This window comes from Pistacia vera, unplaced genomic scaffold, assembly GCF_008641045.1.
Source record: "Pistacia vera cultivar Batoury unplaced genomic scaffold, PisVer_v2 Contig735, whole genome shotgun sequence".
NCBI lineage: Eukaryota > Viridiplantae > Streptophyta > Magnoliopsida > Sapindales > Anacardiaceae > Pistacia > Pistacia vera.
Window position 1 is genome coordinate 1,041,718 of NW_022196596.1, and position 16,963 is coordinate 1,058,680.

The following is a 16,963-nucleotide window of genomic DNA, read 5'->3' on the forward strand; positions in this document are numbered from 1 at the left end:
CCTTTGATTCATTAGAAACACACCCCCATAGCAACATATTCTCCATGAAAATTCCTTACATTTTACTCCCCACTTTTCCTGCTAATTAGAGGTAGAATGGTCAAATTGCCCTTAGGGAATAAAATATCTAAAACTTAACAAACATTTTGGTCGGCCTGTCGCCACGGCGAGGAAGCTTCTTTCACTGCGGCAAAACTGTCCAGCAGCTTCCCATTGCTTCAACACCTCTTCGCCACGGCGAAGATTCTTCTTCGCCCCGGCGAAGCTTGGAACACTGAACTTCTTCTATTTTCAACCAATTTCAGGGCAAGTATTCAACATAACACTCAATCAAAGTTCAACCAAATAATATTACCAAGAAACCAACTCAAATAAGAGCAAAAGAAGAAACAATAACTACGTACCTCAAGTGGGGCGTTACAGAGATAGAATTTCATGAAGAATGCAATAAAATGAGGGCATTATGGTAATTGACTATGAGACATAGATAGAATTTCATAGAAAGTGCAAGGGTAAAATGAGAAATTACAAATAATAATATGTTATATCAAGAGTTGAAGAATGAAACCCTAGCCATTCTTCCTCCACTTTCACGCCACCTTCATCCCTAAATTCTCTCAATTTCTTCAATTCTTTTGCAGGGGAAATTCATAGATTTTGAGTTATTTTTAGTGGAATTTCAATCCCAAGCATCCTTAGGTAAGATGCTTGCACTAAAAAGTGAGTTTTAATTTTTAAAGTGTTGAATTTTAATGATTTGCCATAGAATCAAATAGCTTTCTTGCATCGTCAATTCTACCTTCCAAGCAATAACCGCTCAAAATTGTGGAATAAGTAATTGTGTTGGGATGAACACCTCTATTAATCATCGGTTGGAGCAATCTATTGGCTTCGTCCATCTTCCCATTCTTACAAAGTTCATCCATTACCACATTAAATTTTTCTACATTAGGTTGTACACCTTCATCCAACATCTCCATAAACAAAGTTTTAGCCTCCTCCCTGTTACATGTATTACACAAACCACAAATTAGAGAGGTGTAAGTAACCACGTCTGGGTTAGTGCCCCTAGTCTTTATTTCTAAAAATAGTTCTTTTGCCTTGTCTATTAACCCATATTTGCAAAGACCATCAATAATACTATTGCAAGTAACAATACTAGGCTTACAAGTGACGCCAAACTCACCCTTCCCACGAAGCATTTCTTCAAATAACTGAAGGGCAACAGTGATATTTCCTGTTCGACACAACCCCGTAATCAAAGTCCTAGATGTAATTACATCAGGCGTACAACCAAGAGAACCCTACACAATTCAATCGCCTTCTTAATATTACCCTTCATACAAAGACCATTAATGAGACAATTAAAAGTCACAGCATCTGGGTAAAAACCCCTCCTAAAAATACTCCCAAAAACAAGCAAAAGGAGTTGATCAAAATGTTTTATCTTAGCAAGTACAAAAAAGAAAACACGGAATGATAAGATAGGAGGAGTGGGGTGCATATGAATCATGTAATCGAATAAATAAAGAGTTTCATCAAGAGAGAAGTTACCAAATCTGTAGTTTACATGGAGAAAATTATGAAGTTGAGCATGGTGTTTAAAAGTATAGGGCGGAAATTTAACTTCCCGGACCTCCCAAGTTTGCATTTAAAAAAATGACCTTGAAAATATTTTTCAATTTTTTTAATTTAGAAAAACTAACGTGGCACACTTAGGATTCATTAAACATGTAAAATAGGTTAAAGTGAAAGGATTTAAACATATCTTGATAATATTATAATTAACGAAAGTTTGTTTAGATTTTGAAAATTGAAAACGACTCCTAGCCTTGAGAAGTTAGAGAAGGATAAGAGAGAGAAATGATTATCCGAAGACGGCTAGCACCTTTCGAGGGTAATGATAGGATTTCTATGGAAATAGTTACATAGAAAATTATTTGTGACATTTTAAGGGTTAAAATGGTCAAGCAATAATTAATTGTATTTAATTATTATCTCTTAAGCGTTAAGATAAATGAGATGAATGTGATGACTCTTTCTAACTTGTATACTTGGGAAATATAGTACATTAAAAAACACATAAACATATAGTAAAAGATAATGGGCCCGAAAATTTCTTTATTTTATATATATAATTCTTACATTAATAAAAATCTCATGTACATAAGCTCAAAAATAGTAGACAGTGGTGCCATTTCCCTCTGCCTCTCGACATCCATCCAACCGCTTCTCACCTATTTCCTACAAAAACAAAGAAATCAATGGAGTGAGCGCTAATTGCTCAATAAGTAAATCTGCTAAACTAACCTTTTCTCTTTGTTGCTCACATTCTAATTTCTTTCCTTACATTACTCTATTCTTTTCTTTCTTTCTAATTTCTCAATATTTCTTCTCTCTTTCTTTCTTTCTAATTTCTCACTACTCATGGTGGTAGGCATAATGCCATGCATAAGTGCGATGTACATGTACAAATGCAAGAAGTGCACATTTTCTTTTCTGTTTTCTATTCTTTCTTTCTTTTCTTCTCTTATGCTTTCTTATTCTTATTCTTTCTTTCTTATTCTTATTCTTTCTTTCTTGTTCTTATTCTTTCTTTCTCATTCTTTCTTATTCTTTGCCGATTGGACTCGGTTGAGGCATGGATTCGGAACCCTGGCCGTGTGAGTGTATTCTTCTTTCTTGGGTACAGCCCTCATCCACATGCACTCTTATGGGCTATACCAATTCTTCTTCTTATTCTTAGGCCGCTCACTGTGAAGGCGGCGTGCATTGCGGGGAAATTCTTTTTGTCACTTATGGGTTCCCTATCATAACAACCTGTTCTTTTCTTCTTTTAGAGTATTCTTTAATAACTTTTCTTTCTTTCTCTTTATTCTTTAAGTTCTTGTACATATGTATAGGCATGTATGTAGATGGCTCATACTCATAATTCTCTTTAAATGCAAATGTTTAAATGCAAGGATGTCATGTAACATAAAAATAAGTTTCTCTCTACTATCTATAGACTCATGCCAATTCATAAATGACTAAAACTCATGCATACACTTCTCTTGGACATTTCATCAAACATATTGCATGCATAATCAAATTCTAATTTGGCTACAATTCTTTGTCTTTCTCAAGTCACCAATAGTTGGAGTAAAACTCTATTTAAACAATTACTAAACCTGTCTAAAACAATACACTCCCAAAAATTCTACTCAACTCTTTCTAACTTCAACCCAACTTCAATGAATCATCAAACAACAAACACCAATTCTCATGGCTAAATTATAATAATCAATAATCATCAAACTCATCAATAATTCATCAATTTCATCAACAATTCTCAAAATCATAAGCATATACACATATGTAAAATCTATACACCCTTGATTTCTCAAATCATAACTTGGGTTGGATTTACTTACCTTGTGCTTGAGTAATTCCACTAGAATCTCTCTTTCTTTGATAGACTTATTCTTTCTCTAAACCTAAGCATAAACACTATAAGAATTCAACACTTTTAAAAATTAATGTCACATCTATTGCAAGAATTATTACCTTTGGGTGCTTAGGATCAAATCTCTACCAAAATCCAACCAAAAGCCCTCTAAAATCCCTTGGAAATTTTGATGAAGAGATGAAAGAAATTGAGAGTGGAAGTGGCGTGAGAGGAAGTAGAGAATGATAGGGTCTTTGTGCTTGAACCCTTACTATCTCATATTAATAGGCATACTTTCCCATTTTGCCCTTGCACTTTATAGAGAATTCCATCTTTGTCCCTTAGTCATTTACACTAATGCCCTTACCTTCATTACATTCTCCATCAAATTTCCTTATTTTTCACTTCCCACATTTTCAACTAATTAGGGGTAGAATGGTCACTTTGCCCCTAAGGAAGATTTCTCTAGAATTTCCTCAAAAATTCCAACCAACTCTTCGCCTTGGTGAAGTTTTTTCTTCACCTCGGTGAAAAACTCCAGAGAGTTCTTTGCCTCGGCGAAGTCTAAAATTTTTGACACAAATTTGAGCAAAAAGTTCATTACCGTGGCAACAAAATTCCTTTGCTGCAGTGAAGTTTGCAAATGTCGATTTTTCAATCTTTCTCCTTGAAATAATCAAAACTAAGGGCATAAAAGCATAAACAAGTTACGTACCTCAATGTGAGCATTACAATTCCCCCCCCCCCCCCGGTAAAAGAATTTCGTCCCCGAAATTCAAACGAACAACTTCGGGTAACAGTTTTGCATATCTTGCTCTACCTCCCATATAGCTTCTTCGAATTTATGATTCCTCCATAGGACTTTCACTAAAGGGGTACTCTTATTTCGAAGCTCTTTAACTTTTCTGTCCAACATCTGTACTGGATGCTCCTCATAAACGAGATTCTTCTCTAAGTCCACTTTTCTATTTTTAGTATATGGGAGGGATCGCTGACATACTTTCGTAGCATGGAGACATGAAAAATATTATGCACCCTGTCTATGCTCCGTGGTAGTGCCAACCTATAGGCTACCTTTCCCACTCGTTGTAAAACTTCAAATGGACCAATGTATCTCGGTGCTAATTTTCCCTTGCCACCAAAACGCATTACCCGCTTATTGGGGGATACTCTTAGAAAAACTTTATCACCCACTTCGAACTCAACATCTTTTCTTTTCAAATCTGCATAACTTTTCTGTCTATCTTGGGTCATCTTGGGCTTGCTTCATTCTACGTCTGATCAACTTGACATCTTCTATCATTTTCTGCGTTGTTTCCGGCCCAATAGCTGTATGCAAAACATCTTTCTCTCCTACCTCATCCCAATGTAGTGGAGATCTACACTGTCTACCGTACAAGGCCTCGTAAGGAGCCATCTTAATTGTAGACTGATAGCTATTATTATAGGCAAACTCCACCAAGGGTAACATCTCATGCCAGGACATTATATAATCCATGCAACATGCTCTCAACATGTCCTCAAGTACTTGATTCGTTATCTCAGTTTGGCCATCTGTCTGAGGATGATAGGATGTACTAAATGCCAACCTGGTATGCAAGTTCCTCTGTAAACTGGTCCAGGAAGCTGAAACAAATCTGGAATCTCTATCTGACACTATTGTCTTGGGCACCCCATAAAGTCTAACTATCTCTTTAATATAAATATGGGCCAATTGATCCAAGGTAGTACTCTCCTTTACTGGAAGAAAATGGGCTAATTTTTTTAATCTATCTATTATGACCCAAATGGCATTAAATCCTTTTTGAACTCGTGGGAGACCGATGATAAAATCCATTGATATACTCCCCCATTTCCATTCAGGAATGCTAAGTGGCTGAAGCAATCCTGGCGGCCTTTGATGTTCTACTTTCACCTGTTGACAAACCAAGCACTTAGCTACAAAATCTCTGATATCCCTCTTCATACCTGGCCACCAATTGCCCTTTTTTAAATCTTGATACATTTTGGTTGCTCCAGGATGAGTAGTGTTAGTGAACGACACACTTACGCAGCGAAAAGCAAAAACATAAATGACATGCATCGTTCCTTAGAACCAAGATTCGAGTATAATATCACAGTTTATATAATATATAAATTAAATCTACAGAAAATCAGATTCAAATTTCAATAATCTTACGCACGTATGGAGGCTCCTCCAACTTTGTCCTTGAACGTTTTGCTACCGACCCAAGTGTAGGATCGAACTGACGTCGTCCACACGAAGATAATCGCAAGGAACTAAGGAGGGATTTGCTAGATCCTCCTTAGCCTTAAGAAACAAAGAAGAAAATGAGTATTTGATTTTGGCTAAACCAAATCTGGCATGGGAGAGAAAATGGGGCTATAGGGTTTTTCACCTTTTTAATGAATAGTGAATGAATGAAAACTATTAACCTTTTTCAATTAACACCTTTTCTTTTATAGTGTTATTTTACTTGCCCTATTCCCATATGGAATGGGCTTGGGCTCCAACCCAAACACCCCATGTTCCCAAACACCCCTCTAATTAGATATTTATTTTAATTCATCATTATCTTCAATTAAAATCAATTAATATTATATATATATATATATATTAACATTTAACAATAATGATAATTTATTTAAATATATGCGAACACATATTTAAACGTAATTTTACTTATTTAGTTTTTCTAATAAATTAAATAAAGGCTACGACCTCAGCAAATTTAATTGCACTATAAAATTACCAAAATACCCTTTTACCTAAAAAGACGAGAATGCCCTTCTTTGTTCTTGGCTCTTAAATTATCTTCTATGTGTGTGACCCATAGGCTCCTCATCATACCGGCAGTGTATAGTATCGCGATTAACACCAATTAATCGTCTCACTAATACACAGATCAAGATTGGCCCTTAGCAAGGCATCATGGACACCCGATAGATTCGGATTCAGCAAAGTAGCTACCTGTCAACGATATTGTTACCGTACAATTCGATCATTTCATCATTCGTTATCTCGATGAGACGAAGGCATAGAAATAGTGTCAACCTCCGGTTACTCTCGATATTATGTTTTCAGTTTCTGGACCAATGACCTGTATTATAAACTGGATAGAGCAACAACTCAATCCCACTGTGGATACAGTTTTAGTGGCATTGCCATATACTAAATTGCGCCGTGAGATAACTTCTCCCGTACCCGGGAGTGATGAATCCTCAATCAATCCACCATAGTCTTGATACACTTCTTAACGCAGCCAATCACCACCGTATGGACAACTCTGAATAGAACTGCGTTAGGCTAGTGTCAAACTGCACCAATCGGTGCACAAGGCGCTCCGGTGATGTCAAGTTTAGGGATCACATGCACCACCATTCGTTAGAGGATTTGTTCCATAGACACTGGGGTTATCATCCATATGGAATCCTCTGGTGGGTCTGTCCAGTGAACTTGCTGCGGTATATCCGCCTATAGCAAGCACCCATGTGTTGCACCAAGTTATAACCAAACAACCTTGACAAGTGAGATCAGTCACTGCCTTTTGACAGGGTCGTTCAACACTATGATAGCCTTACCGTATTATCTGTGCCTTTACTTCAGAATAATACTGGGGCTACGAACGTTTCTAGAGTGGCCACCTTATGTGCTCATAGGGTTCTCACTATCAAGATTTGAAACACTTGATACCCTCGTCATGGTTCTACCATTCTAAGGACATATATCAATACATATTGCAATAATAATGATTTACACGATATAGAATAAAATGTCTTTTATTTATTCATGAACATTATTACAAAGAGTCAATTCTACAATAATTAATTGGCTCTAGGGCATCTACTCTAACAATCTCCCACTTGCACTATAGCCAATCATTCATGTATTTAATACCAAATGATCTCAAGTGCCTTTCATGCTTCTGCTGTGACAGAGGCTTTGTTAATGGATCTGCGAGATTGTCGTCAGTATGCACTTTACTAATCTGTACGTCTTTCCTCTTAACTATCTCTTTGATGAGATGGAATCGTCTGAGTATGTGTCTGGACTTCTGATGAGACCGTGGTTCCCTGGCTTGAGCAATTGCTCCATTGTTGTCACAATAGATGGCTATAGGATCAACAATCGTATGAACCACACCAAGTTCAGTAATGAACTTCTTAATCCAGACTGTCTCCTTGGCCGCATCTGACAATGCTATATACTCAGCCTCCATTGTAGAGTCCACTACAATGCTTTGCTTGGAGCTCTTCCAGCTCACTGCACCGCTATTGAGACAAAATACAAACCCTGATTGCGATCGATAATCATCTTTGTCCGTTTGGAAACTAGCATCACTGTATCCTCTTACAGTGAGCTAATCTTCCCCTCCATAAACCAAGAACGTATCTTTAGTCCTCTTCAGGTACTTAAGAATGTTCTTGACAGCCATCCAGTGATGCTCACCTAGATCCGATTTATATCTACTAAGAGTGCTTAAAGCACATGAGACATCAATCCAAGTACATAGCATGGCATACATAATGGATCCAACCGTTGATGCATATGGGATCCTCTTCATCCTATCTCTCTCATCTTGTATTTTAGGACACAATTCCTTAGAGAGATAAACACCATGTGATATCGGAAGAAATCCCTTCTTGGATTCTTCCATACTGAATATTTTCAGCACCTTGTCAATATACGCACTCTGACTTAGGCCAAGCAACCTACGCGATCTATCACGATAGATCTTTATTCCAAGGATGTAGGCTGTTTCCCCTAAGTCCTTCATGGAGACGCACTTGGATAACCAATCCTTTACCAACTGCAAGTTCGGTATATCATTCCCGATCAGAAGTATGTCATCGACATACAACTCTAGGAATGCTACTGTGCTCCCACTCACTTTCTTGTAAACACAAGGCTCATCTTCGTTCTTGATAAAACCGAATTCTTTTACGGTTTCATCAAAACAAATGTCCCAGCTCCTTGAAGCTTGCTTGAGTCCATAAATGGATCTCTGCAACTTGCATACCTTAGTAGCTTGACTATCAAGAACAAAACCATCAGGTTGTGTCATATACACATCCTCCTCAAGGTTTTCGTTCAGGAAAGCAGTTTTGACATCCATTTGCCAAATCTCATAGTCATGATATGCAGTAATTGCAAACATAATCCGGATGGATTTAATCATGGCAACTGGCGAAAAGGTTTCTTCATAGTCAATGCCATGAATTTGTTTGAAACCTTTGGCAACCAAAAAGAAAATCCAGGATCTGAGTAACGGAAAAAGGAATAGAATTATTGTGGGTTTACTTACTGAGCAATTAGTGCTCACTTCGTTGATTTCACTATTTTTGCAGGTAATAAATGAGATGCGGTCAGGAGGAACGTCAAGTAGCAAAAGAGAATGGCACTACTGTCCGAGACTACTTTGTATTTCTTTTTGTGACTTTATTACTAGATGTAGAGATTTGTATATAAAGTTAAATTTATTTTGCCCCCTCTATTACATTCTTATATACATATATATATTTTCTATAACATGTTAGGGAGTTTTACTTATATTTTTCCAAAGAACTACTAGCTAGACAAAGTATTACATTTTTGGTATCAGAGCATGGTTTTGGGATTTGATAGTGTGCCCCTTTTGCCGCATTGACGTACCTAGCCGACCGTTGTAAGTTGTTTCTTTCTTTCCTTACGTATAGTAGATGAGTTAACTTAGTTAACTAATACTGTTGGTGCTATGTGATCTAGATGAGACGTATGACCCGATCAAGTAAAAAGAATGCAGTGAGTGCTAGTGAACCATCCAACCCATCAGGATCTACTCCTCTTGTCCTTGATGAAGTGAGGATTCGTAGTCTCATACAACATGTATTGGTAGAGAGTTAGGGAAGACCTATACCGAAGAGAGTTGAGACACCAATTGTTGTACCAACCACCAGAGAAGAGAGAGAGAGGCCGATACCCCCGAGAGTACAAAGCCGTCTTAAGCATATTTATAGGTTACCTAGTCAGCATCAGTGGTCAGAATTTGGAGGTACGACGGACCCAATAGTAGTAGAATAGTGGTTAGGTCCATGGAGCGTATGATGGCACTGTTCCCCATGACAGATCGGGAGAAGATCCAGTATGCTAGTTTTTTGTTCCAGGGTGATGCCTGAATATGGTGGGAGTTGATAGAGGATGTGCATGAGGTAGCACACCAGAATTGAGAAGGGATAAGTTTGTACATGGACTGAAACCTGAAATAGCTCGAGATGTAATGTCAGGTGCCTAACCCCCTCAGAGCTATAGTGAGACTTTGGAATGAGCCTTACGACCTGAAATATTTGTGAATAAGCTGACCCCAATAATTCCATCAATAGTAGCACCTAGTGTTCCACCTCTCGCTCCACAAGGAGATAGAATTGATGTCCCCAGAAATAGAGAAGTAAGAAATAAGAAAGATTTCAGCCTAAGAAAAATAGAAGATTGGCAAAATAAACGGCCAAGGACTACTGCTTTTCCCCCATGTCGGAAGTGTGGGAGAACTCATCCGGGGGAGTGTCTCAAAGAGTTAGGCCGGAATATAGTAATGCTACACTTACATCACTCTTTAAAACAATTTTCATTACATCATGATGTGGCATATGTTACAAACACATAAAGTTTTAATTATTTTGAATTTTTAATATTATAATAGAATTTATGTGGTTGTAGCATATGCCACATCATGATGTTTACAAAATGGTGTAAAAAAATGGTGTAAGTGTAGCATTACTCCAGAATGTATGTTATAGATGTCGACAGCCAAGGCACATGATGAAAGACTGCAAAGCCCCTCATGCATCTGCAGCACATACATTCAGAGGAACCAATGCTCGAGTGTTTACAATAGCACAGGGTGAAGCCGAAGCTAGCCCATCTACAATTATCGGTCAGTTATTATTTCATTCAGTCCCCCTTTATGCATTAATTGATTTGGGAGCCACACACTCATTTATTACACATGGGATCTTAGAGAGATTAGGTTTGAAACCTATTATAGTGGGACAACCCATTAAGATAGAATTGCCAGATGGTGTTAATGTGGTAACTCAGGAGATGCTTCCAAGGGAGTCTATNAAATATTTGTGAAATACATTTGGAAGCTTCCACCCTATAAATATGTTTTGATTGTGTAATTTCTTAAAGTTTGTAAATTATAAGTTTGCATCCTGCGTGACATTTTATATGCATGTTTTGGATATTATTATTATTATCCTTATACAGATTTTTTCTAAATACAACTCGTTCTCCAGACATGTATCCTCGGGATTCTCATTGAGGGATATTCAGAGGATACCTGACTGGAGGGGGGTTTTACAAATTTCCTCGAGCCTAGAGGAATCGGTGGGTCACCTAGGGGTCCTGTAATAAATATCTTGAGTCTTCAAGTATAGTTGCCTCGTCCTTTGGTCCGTCTTTAAGTACAATACAAAAATATCATTTAAATTTACAATAAGAATAATTATAAGAATTCTTTACATCAATAAATTTAGAAACCTCGATTTACATTCGAAGGAAATGAGATGAGATAAGAAGAGAATGTACATTGAGAAGAAGAGAAAGGCAGGAAACGCAGGCCCTATTTAATAAATTTACAACCATACATACCCAAAAATTTAAAACATTCACCCTTAGGTCTAAGGCTCACGTACCGGGCACCATGCGAAATACAAACAAGTACATTGCATATATTTCAAACACAATCAATTTTTGAATTGGGTGGGTTTATTAATTAATTACCCTATTTTATGTGCAGAATGATTATTGGCTTTATAGGTTATAAAAAACTGCAGATTGGTCCCTTCGCGAAAAATACAAAATTGGGAAAGCTATAGACTTCACCGCGGCGAATGTTTTATCTTCGCCGAGGCGAAAACTTCCACAGAGCACTCACCGCGGCAAAGATAAATCTTTGCCGCAGCGAAACTTGGAAATCCCCAATATGAACAGTTCGCGGTATTTTGCAGTTTTTGTGTAATAACATGAATCCAAATCAAATCGAATGTACACACGTTCAACCAGGATATCAACCAACCAATATAACATCCATCAACACATTATAAACCATTTTATCATTTGAATCATTCATCCAAAAACAGATTTTTCTGATTTTCTAGTTTTTGCAGATTTTTCAAAAATGACATGTTATCAACCAAATACATATTATAAATCACACAATAAACTGTAGAAATTAATACCTGAGGCTCTGATACCAATGGTAGTGAACGACCCACTTACGCAGCGGAAAACAAAAACATAAATGACATGGATCGTTCCTTAGAACCAAGATCCGGGTATAATATCACAGTTTATATAATATATAAATTAAATCTGCAGAAAATCATATTCAAAGTTCAACAATCTTATGCACATTTGGAGCCTCCTCCAACTTTGTCCTCGAACGTTTTGCTACTGACCCAAGTGTAGGATCGAACCGACGTAGTCCACACGAAGATAATCGCAAGGAACAAAGGAGGGATTTGCTAGATCCTCCTCAGCCTTAAGAAACAAAGAAGAAAATGAGTATTTGATTTTGGCTAAACCAAATCTGGCGTGGGAGAGAAAATGGGGCTACAGGGATTTTCACTTTTCAATGAATAGTGAATGAATGAAAACTATTATCATTTTTCAATTAACACCTTTTCTTTTATAATGTTATTTTACTTGCCCTATTCCCATATGGAATGAGCTTGGGCTCCAACCCAAACACCCCATGTTTCCAAACACCCCCCTAATTAGATATTTATTTTAGTTCATCATTATCTTCAATTAAAATCAATTAATATATATTTAATATATATATTAACATTTAACAATAATGATAATTTATTTAAATATATGCGAACACATATTTAAACGTAATTTTACTTATTTAATTTTTCTAATAAATTAAATAAAGGCTACAACCTTAGCAAATTTAATTGCATTGTAAAATTACCAAAATACCCTTTCACCTAAAAAGACGAAAACGCCCTTCTTTGTTCTTGGCTCTTAAATTATCTTCTATGTGTGTGACCCATAGGCTCCTTATCATACCGGCAGTGTATAGTATCGCGATTAACACCAATTAATTGTCTCACTAATACACAGACCAAGATTGGCCCTTAGCAAGGCATCATGGCCACTCGATAGATTTGGATGTAGCAAGTAGCTACCTATCAACGATATGGTTACCGTACAATTCGATCTTTTCATCATTCGTTATCTCGACGAGATGAAGGCATAGAAATAGTGTCAACCTCCGGTTACTCTCGATATTATGTTTTCAATTTCTGGACCAATGACCTGTATTATAAACCGGATAGAGCAACAACTCAATCCCACTGTGGCCACAATTTTAGTGTTATTGCCATATACTGAATTACGCTATGAGATAACTTCTCCCGTACCCGGGAGTGATGAATCCTCTGTCAATCCACCATAGTCTTGATACACTCCTTGATGTAGCCAATCACCACCGTATTGACAGCTCTGAATAGAACTGCGTTAGGCTAGTGTCAAACTGCACCAATCGGTGCACAAGGTGCTCCGTTGATCTCAAGTCTAAGGATCACATGCACCACCATTCGTTAGAGGATTTGTTCCATAGACACTAGAGTTACCATCCATATGGAATCCTCTAGCGGGCCAGTCCAGGGAACTTGCTACGGTATATCCGCCTACAGCAAGCACCCATGTATTGCACCAAGTTGTCACCAAACAACCTTAACAAGTGAGATCAGTCACTACCTTTTGATAGGGTCGTTCAGCACTATGATAGCCTTACCGTATTATCTGTGCCCTTATTTCAGAATAATACTGGGGCTACGGACGTTTCTAGAATGACCACCTTATGTGCTCATAGGGTTCTCACTATCAAGATTTGAAACACTTGATACCCTCCTCACGGTTCTACCATTCTAAGGACATATATCAATACATATTGCAATAATAATGATTTATGCGATATAGAATAAAATGTCTTTTATTGATTAATGAACATTATTACAAAGAGTCAATTCTACAATAATTTATTGGCTCTAGGGCATCTATTCCAACAAGCAGTGTATGGTGTGTCATGAGCCTCCATAAGAATTCTCTTTTTCAATTCAATATCTTAAGGAATGCATAAGCGATCCCTGAAACGGAGGACACTGTCTAACAGGTGGAATTCTGGTCTCTTGCCCTCAAGCACTTGCTGACTTATTTTCTAACACCACTCATCAACAACTTGCTTTTCTTTAATCTCTTCCAGTAAACTGAACTGAATTTCTAATCTGGCAATCCTTCCTGGTATGACCTCAATCTGTTCTCTATTCAATTCTTTCAATAACTCTTTCTGTTTTGTGAGTCGGGACAAATAGGTTTTTCTGCTCAGGGCATCGGCTATTACATTGGCTTTTCTAGGCTGATACTTAATCTCACAATCATAATCCTTAACCAGCTCTGACCATCTCCTCTGTCTCATATTCAACTCCCTTTGAGTGAAGAAATACTTCAAACTCTTGTGATCGATGTAGGTATTACTCTTAGCACCATATAGCTAATGCCTCAATATCTTTAATGCAAATACTATAGCTTCCAACTCTAAATCATGTGTAGGGTATCTTGTCTCATACTCTTTCAACTGTCGAGAAGCATAAGCTATCACCCTACCCAACTACATCAACACAGCACCGAGTCCCTATAATGAGGCATCTGTATAAATATCGTAATCCACACCCTCCTTGGTAACACCAAAATGGGAGCAGTGGTTAATCTTTTCTTCAACTCTTGGAAACTCTCTTCACAAGCATCTGACCATATAAAAGGAGTTCTCTGTTTGGTAAGAGTTGTAAGCAGCTTAGCCAACTGAGCAAATCTTGCTACAAGCCACCGATAATAGACTGCTAGTCCCAAGAAACTTTTGACTTCTTTTACTGTCTTCAACTTTTGCCACTCAAGAATTGCCTTCACTTTGCTAGGATCCACTAATATACCTTCCTTAGAGATAGTATGGCCCAGAAATATCACCTGATCCAGCAAAAACTCACACTTTGAGAACTTGGCAAATAGCTTCTTTTCTCTCAATTGCTACAGCACAAATCTTAAGTGTTCCTCATGCTCCTTTCTTGACTTGGAATAAACCAAGATGTCATCAATAAATACCATTATAAATTGATCTAGAAAATCATGAAACACCCGGTTCATTAAATCCATAAAGACTGCTAGGGAATTGGTTAACCCAAAAGGCATCACCAGAAACTCATATAGCCTATATCTAGTCCGAAAAACAGTCTTGGCAATATCTTGTTCCGCCACTCTTACTTGATGATAACCTGACCTCGAATCAATCTTGGAAAACACTGCTGCACCTTTCAGCCGATCAAATAAATCATCTATTCGAGGCAACAGGTACTTATTCTTTACTGTCACTTTATTCAACTCTCTATAATCTATACACATCCGTAGCGATCCATCGTTCTTTTTCACAAATAGAATTGGAGCTCCCCAGGGAGAATGACTGGGTCGGATAAAGCCTTTGTCTAGGAGTTCTTGGAGTTGCTTCTTCAATTCCTGAAGCTTGGCTGGGGCCATCCTGTAAGGTGCCTTAGATATTGGTGCAATCCCTAGTGCCAATTTAATACTAAATTCTACTTCTCTTTCCGGAGGTAAACCCGGCAAATCTTCTGGAAATACATCTAAAAACTCTCGGACTACTGGCACATTCTGAATCTCTAGTTATGGGACATCACTACTGTGCAGTACATGAGCAATATACCCAGAACACCTTTTTATTAACATCTTTCTAGCCTTTATACTACTGATTAACATACTCAACTAATGACCCTCTCCAAAACTAAATCTATCTCCGTCATCAAGATTAAATCTTACTTTCTTCTTCCGACAATCAATTTCTACTCCATGCTTGCCAAGGAAATCCATGCCCAAAATAACATCAAAGTCAGGCATATCGAACACTATCAAATCAACAGGTAACTCCCTTCCATGGATCACTACGGACTCCCCTGGAAGCATCTCATGGGTCACCACACTAACCCCATCAAGTAATTCTATCTTAATAGGCTTATGTACTACAACAGGTTTCAAACCTAATCTTTCTACCATTCCATGAGTAATAAAAGAATGTGTAGCTCCTGAATCAATCAATGCATAAAGAGGAACTGCATGAAATAATAATTGACCAGTAACTGCAGATGGACTGGCCTCTGCTTCACCCTGTGCCACTGTAAACACCCTGGTATTGGTACCTCTGGAAGTTTGTACTACGGGTGGAAGAGGAGCTTTACAATCTTTGATCAAGTGCCCTGGCTGTCGACACCTATAGCATACATTTCGGCCTAGCTCTCTTAAACACTCCGTTGGATGGTTCCTCCCACACTTTGGACATGGGGGAAATTCAGGCATTCTTGGCCGTTTACTCTGCTAGTCTCTCTTGTTCTTCTTAGGTTGGAATTTTTTCTTATTCCTCACTTCCCTGTTTCTTGTACCATCAACTCTCTCTCTCGCTCTGTGGAATGGGGGATGGGTCACTTGGTAATGTTGTGGATGGTCCCTCTAAGGTGAGCTTATTTACAAATAATCCTGCCCTTAAAGCTCGCTCTAAAGCTTCACTATAAGTATGAGGGGGCTCAACTCCTGCCATCACATCACGGGCTTCTCTGGTTTTAGCCCATGAACAAACTTATCTTTTCTCAACTCTGGTGTGTTTACTATACCGGGTGCGAACCGTGCAAGAGAGTTAAATCTTATAGAATACTCTTTTACCATACTAGACCCTTGCTTCAAACTGATAAACTCTTGGATCTTTTCATGAACCCGATCCATTGTTTTGTATTCAGCCTGAAACAGTCTCCTAAACTCTCCCCATGTCATTGAAGCCATATCGTGGGTATCTTCCATGAGTTCCCACCAAATTCAGGCATCACCATGAAATAGAAAACTTGCATACTGTATCTTTTCTCTGTCCATCATGGGAAAAAGTGTTGTTATCCGTTCCACGGACCTAAACCATTCCTCAGCCTTTAACGGGTCTATGGTACCCCTGAACTCCAACGATTGGTGTTGGCTTGGGAGCCCATATATAGGCTCGATACAGTTTTGTATTGTTGGTGGTACCGACCTTTCTCTTTCTTCCCTGATGGTTGGTACTCAGACGGGGGTTACAGCTCTCCCCTAACTTTCCACTAGCACTTGTTGTACAATACTACTAATTCTTGCTTCATCAAAAGTATGGGAAATAGGTTCTGGCGGGTTAGAAGTTTCTCCTGCACTCATCCCCTTCTTGATACCTGCTCGAGTTCTACATCTCATCTACAAACACCAACACTTGAATCAACTCAAATAACTTATCCACTACTATAAGTAAGGAAAGAAATAATCTTACAATGGTCGGCTACAGAACGTCAACGCGGCGGGATAGGCACACTGTCAAATCCCAAAATCTTTGCTCTGATACCAAAAATGTAATGACTCTTTCTAACTTATATACTTGGGAAATATAGTACATTAAAAAACACATAAACATATAGTAA

At 38.0% G+C, this 16,963-nt stretch overlaps 1 protein-coding gene across 1 annotated transcript; it reads right to left on the minus strand.

Annotated features, from left to right (window-relative positions):
* Positions 1-749: 749 nt before the first annotated feature.
* LOC116115271 (pentatricopeptide repeat-containing protein At1g62910-like) lies at positions 750-16,313 on the minus strand. The gene is made up of 2 exons (XM_031401425.1): positions 16,197-16,313; positions 750-1,304 (listed from the first exon to the last, which is right to left on the minus strand). The coding sequence occupies exons 1-2, from the start codon at positions 16,311-16,313 to the stop codon at positions 750-752; spliced, it is 672 nt and encodes a 223-aa protein (XP_031257285.1).
* Positions 16,314-16,963: the final 650 nt, after the last annotated feature.

Excerpts from the sequence above, each read along its gene's own strand:
- LOC116115271 (XM_031401425.1), bottom strand. The coding sequence starts at position 16,313 with ATGGCTTCAATGACATGGGGAGAGTTTAGGAGACTGTTTCAGGCTGAA. Across the intron at positions 1,305-16,196 it reads TGAAGCAAGGGTCTAGTATG|GGTTCTCTTGGTTGTACGCC; the intron begins GTAAAAGAGTAT and ends TGAATTGTGTAG.